Here is a 2,932-nt window from a genome sequence, read left to right as displayed (position 1 = left end):
CGTATGTTTTTGCATTGTAACAAATCAATTGAGAAAAACTGTAATGAGAGCAACATCAAGACCAGGAATTACCTGCATTTGCAAACAATTAAAGAGTTACTGATGCAGGCTTATGAAGATTTCTTTTACATTTTACCTGTTTAACATAACGAGGAGATGCTGTCTACTTTGTGTTACATAAATTGAGGTACTGTGATCTTTCAAATGATGCCAAATTGGCTTATATTTTGTTTTGAATTTGCATTACAACAGAGTCCACAAAAATGTGAAATATTGGGTGCCTGTATAGCTCAGTCGCTAGAGCTGGTACCCATATATAGAGGTTTATTACTCAACGCTACGAGCCCGGGTTCGACCCTTTGCTGCATGTCGTTCCCACTCTCTCTCCCCTGTAACTTCTTCAGCTGTCCTGTCATTGAATGCCTAAAATGCCCAAAAAATAATCTTAAAAAAAAATAATTAAATGTTTTGTTGATCCAGTACTGGATCTTTGTCAAGATAATCAATAGATCACTCATTGTGTGTGAAGTTCATGCTGGAGCATGGACTTCACCCCCCAGGCAGGGACGGACTGGGGCTAAAAAAACGGCATGGACTTTCTCCCAAATAGGCCTATCATCCAGCCATTCACCCCTAGCCATGCACAACAGACACTTGCCAGGATGTCCTGATACTATGCCACAATACTGTAGGCTTAGAGAGGGGAGGCTTACCCCCTTGGTCCTGACCTGCTCCTGTTACAAATCTGCAAAGGCCAACTCTTCTTCCTCAGTTTTTCTTTTTTTTTTTACATGTAGCGTACACGTGATTGTATTAGCGCCCCTGCTGTTGGATGTTCATATTGCTTCGTCAGACTTCTTACTGTGCTGACGGCCGTCGGCTGGACTTTTCCAGAACGCGCAGATTATCAGTCCGTCCCTGCCCACAGGAAGGTGATGTCTGCCCCCAACTTGTTGCGGGTAGGAACACCAGTAAACATCTTTGTGGAGTGTCAAGACTGCACTGATGATAAGAACATCACGGTAGAAATCATTGTGGTGAACTATCCAACCAAAACCAAAAGGCTGACATCCACGTCCGTGACCCTTACCAGTGCAAAGAAATTCCAGGACTTCGGACAAATCAATGTAATGTAGAAATACTGAAATATACTGTATATTACTTGGTTTTATTTCCAAAATATGTAAGTACATGAAATGAATTTCTAACTGCACATGATGTACCCCACCCTGCTCCTAGTGCACGCTTGTGTCTCTTCATACTGGTTTCAGATCCCTGCTGGAGAATTTAGTCAGGATCCTAACATAAAGCAGCATGTGTACCTGCAAGCTCAGTTCCCTGATGTAAAGCTGGAGAAACTCGTCTTACTGTCCTTCCAGTCTGGGTATATCTACATCCAGACTGACAAGACCCTCTACACCCCTGACAGCAAAGGTGATTCTGGTGCTGAGAAACACAACATTGATAAAAACACACCTGTCCTGATTGTTTTTTTATTTCCTTTTTCAACCTTTGGAAAAGAAATGCGTTTTCTTTAGTTCATTACAGGATGTTTGCAGTTACGCCTGCCATGGAGCCCGTAGAGAGGGACAATGAAACTGATGCTTCCATTGCCATTGAGATTGTGGTATTGTACTTAATCTTAAATATTGAATAGAATTTCCGATCACTGGCATACTTTCATCTTAGTTTAGCATAATAGCATGCTATGATTTGCTAATGAGAACTAAACACAAAGCTACTCCTGAGGCCCATGGGAATGTTTTGCAAGTATGGTCACAAACCAAAATATTGGACAAATGGGAATTTTGACTTGATGATGGGGCTAGACAAAAAGTAAGGACATGAAAGTTTCATGATTGTCCATCTCACAGTGGAGCCAGAGGAACAGTCAGGTAAACAGTCTGGACCACGGGTCAGCAGCCATTGGCGCGTGGTACCTTGACCATTGGCACTCTAGCAATAAGTTTAAAAGAGAGTGTTTTGAAAATGTTGATCATCTCATCCGCATGCCAAATAATCTCTATCACAGCCATTGGCAGGAGCACAGTTATTTACAGTTAGCTGGACTGACTCTTCCCCCAATCTGCATTCCAGTAAGAACCGCCCTACTCTGCCTCTCATTGGCTAGTACTTGCTGCCTTCTTCAAAGAATGTGGTGCAAAGGGGGGGAACTCAACTTTAGTGGGCGCGGTAGATGATAGTATGCTTAGTGCTGACATGACCCACTGATTAACAAGAACATTTTAAATTGGCACTTCATATCAAAAAGGTTGCCGACCTCTGGTCTTGACCAAAGTGGTGAACAAACTGAGTAACACACAGACCAACATTGGCATCAGTTTTATCAGATTTGACTGTTTTCTTATTTACTTTGTATTTTATTGGGTGGGTTATAAAAATGTGGGCTTTCCTTTGTCCAGTTTCCACCAATGCAATGCTAAGCTACGTATATTCCAACTGGTCCATCCTCTTATCAGAGTAGTAAGATAATGGCAGGAAAATGAGATCAGCAGGCTCAGCTTGACACATACTGACTGATAACTCATGACCATCAAAACCAAATGTATTTCAATTTATTACAATGAGGTTAAAATTGTTTGTTTTTTTACAATTGTTATTCTGTCATATCTGTTTGAGTGTCAACTTCTAGTGTTTAAAGTAACATTATTTTAAAGACTTGTTTTATTTTAGGACTCCTGCTATTTAATTAATGGTTGCTGAGTTGTTCCTTTTTTAGACCCCTGAAGGCATCATTTTACCACTTGAGCCAGTCTATCTGAAATCAGGGATGCACTCTGGAGCTTACAGACTCAATGAAATTGTTAGGTAATTAATTACTCATTTAGTACCTCAATTTCTCTTTTTTTGCATGCTGGTGAATTAAATTAACCTACACAAGACTAACACACAGAGAAAATAGAAATTATAC

General features: G+C 40.6%; 1 protein-coding gene across 8 annotated transcripts in view; it reads left to right on the top strand.

Moving 5' to 3' along the window:
- Window positions 1–2,932, top strand: part of LOC116700184 (complement C3) — a 134,518-nt gene that overhangs the window by 113,233 nt on the left and 18,353 nt on the right. For 3 of the 8 annotated variants that reach the window (XM_032533145.1, XM_032533136.1, XM_032533165.1), the window contains exons 2-5: window positions 929–1,127; window positions 1,272–1,434; window positions 1,539–1,627; window positions 2,741–2,829. The exons of 4 other annotated variants lie outside the window; for them this stretch is intronic. In XM_032533145.1, the coding sequence (XP_032389036.1) occupies window positions 929–1,127; window positions 1,272–1,434; window positions 1,539–1,627; window positions 2,741–2,829 (540 nt within the window). The remainder of the gene's footprint in view (window positions 1–928; window positions 1,128–1,271; window positions 1,435–1,538; window positions 1,628–2,740; window positions 2,830–2,932) is intronic. One more of the 8 variants, XM_032533154.1, reaches the window with a different exon arrangement.

Source organism: Etheostoma spectabile, chromosome 2 (assembly GCF_008692095.1).
Source record: "Etheostoma spectabile isolate EspeVRDwgs_2016 chromosome 2, UIUC_Espe_1.0, whole genome shotgun sequence".
NCBI classification, from domain to species: Eukaryota; Metazoa; Chordata; class Actinopteri; order Perciformes; family Percidae; genus Etheostoma; species Etheostoma spectabile.
The sequence above is the reverse complement of the archived record's forward strand: the minus strand, read 5'-3'. Positions and strand labels throughout refer to the sequence as shown.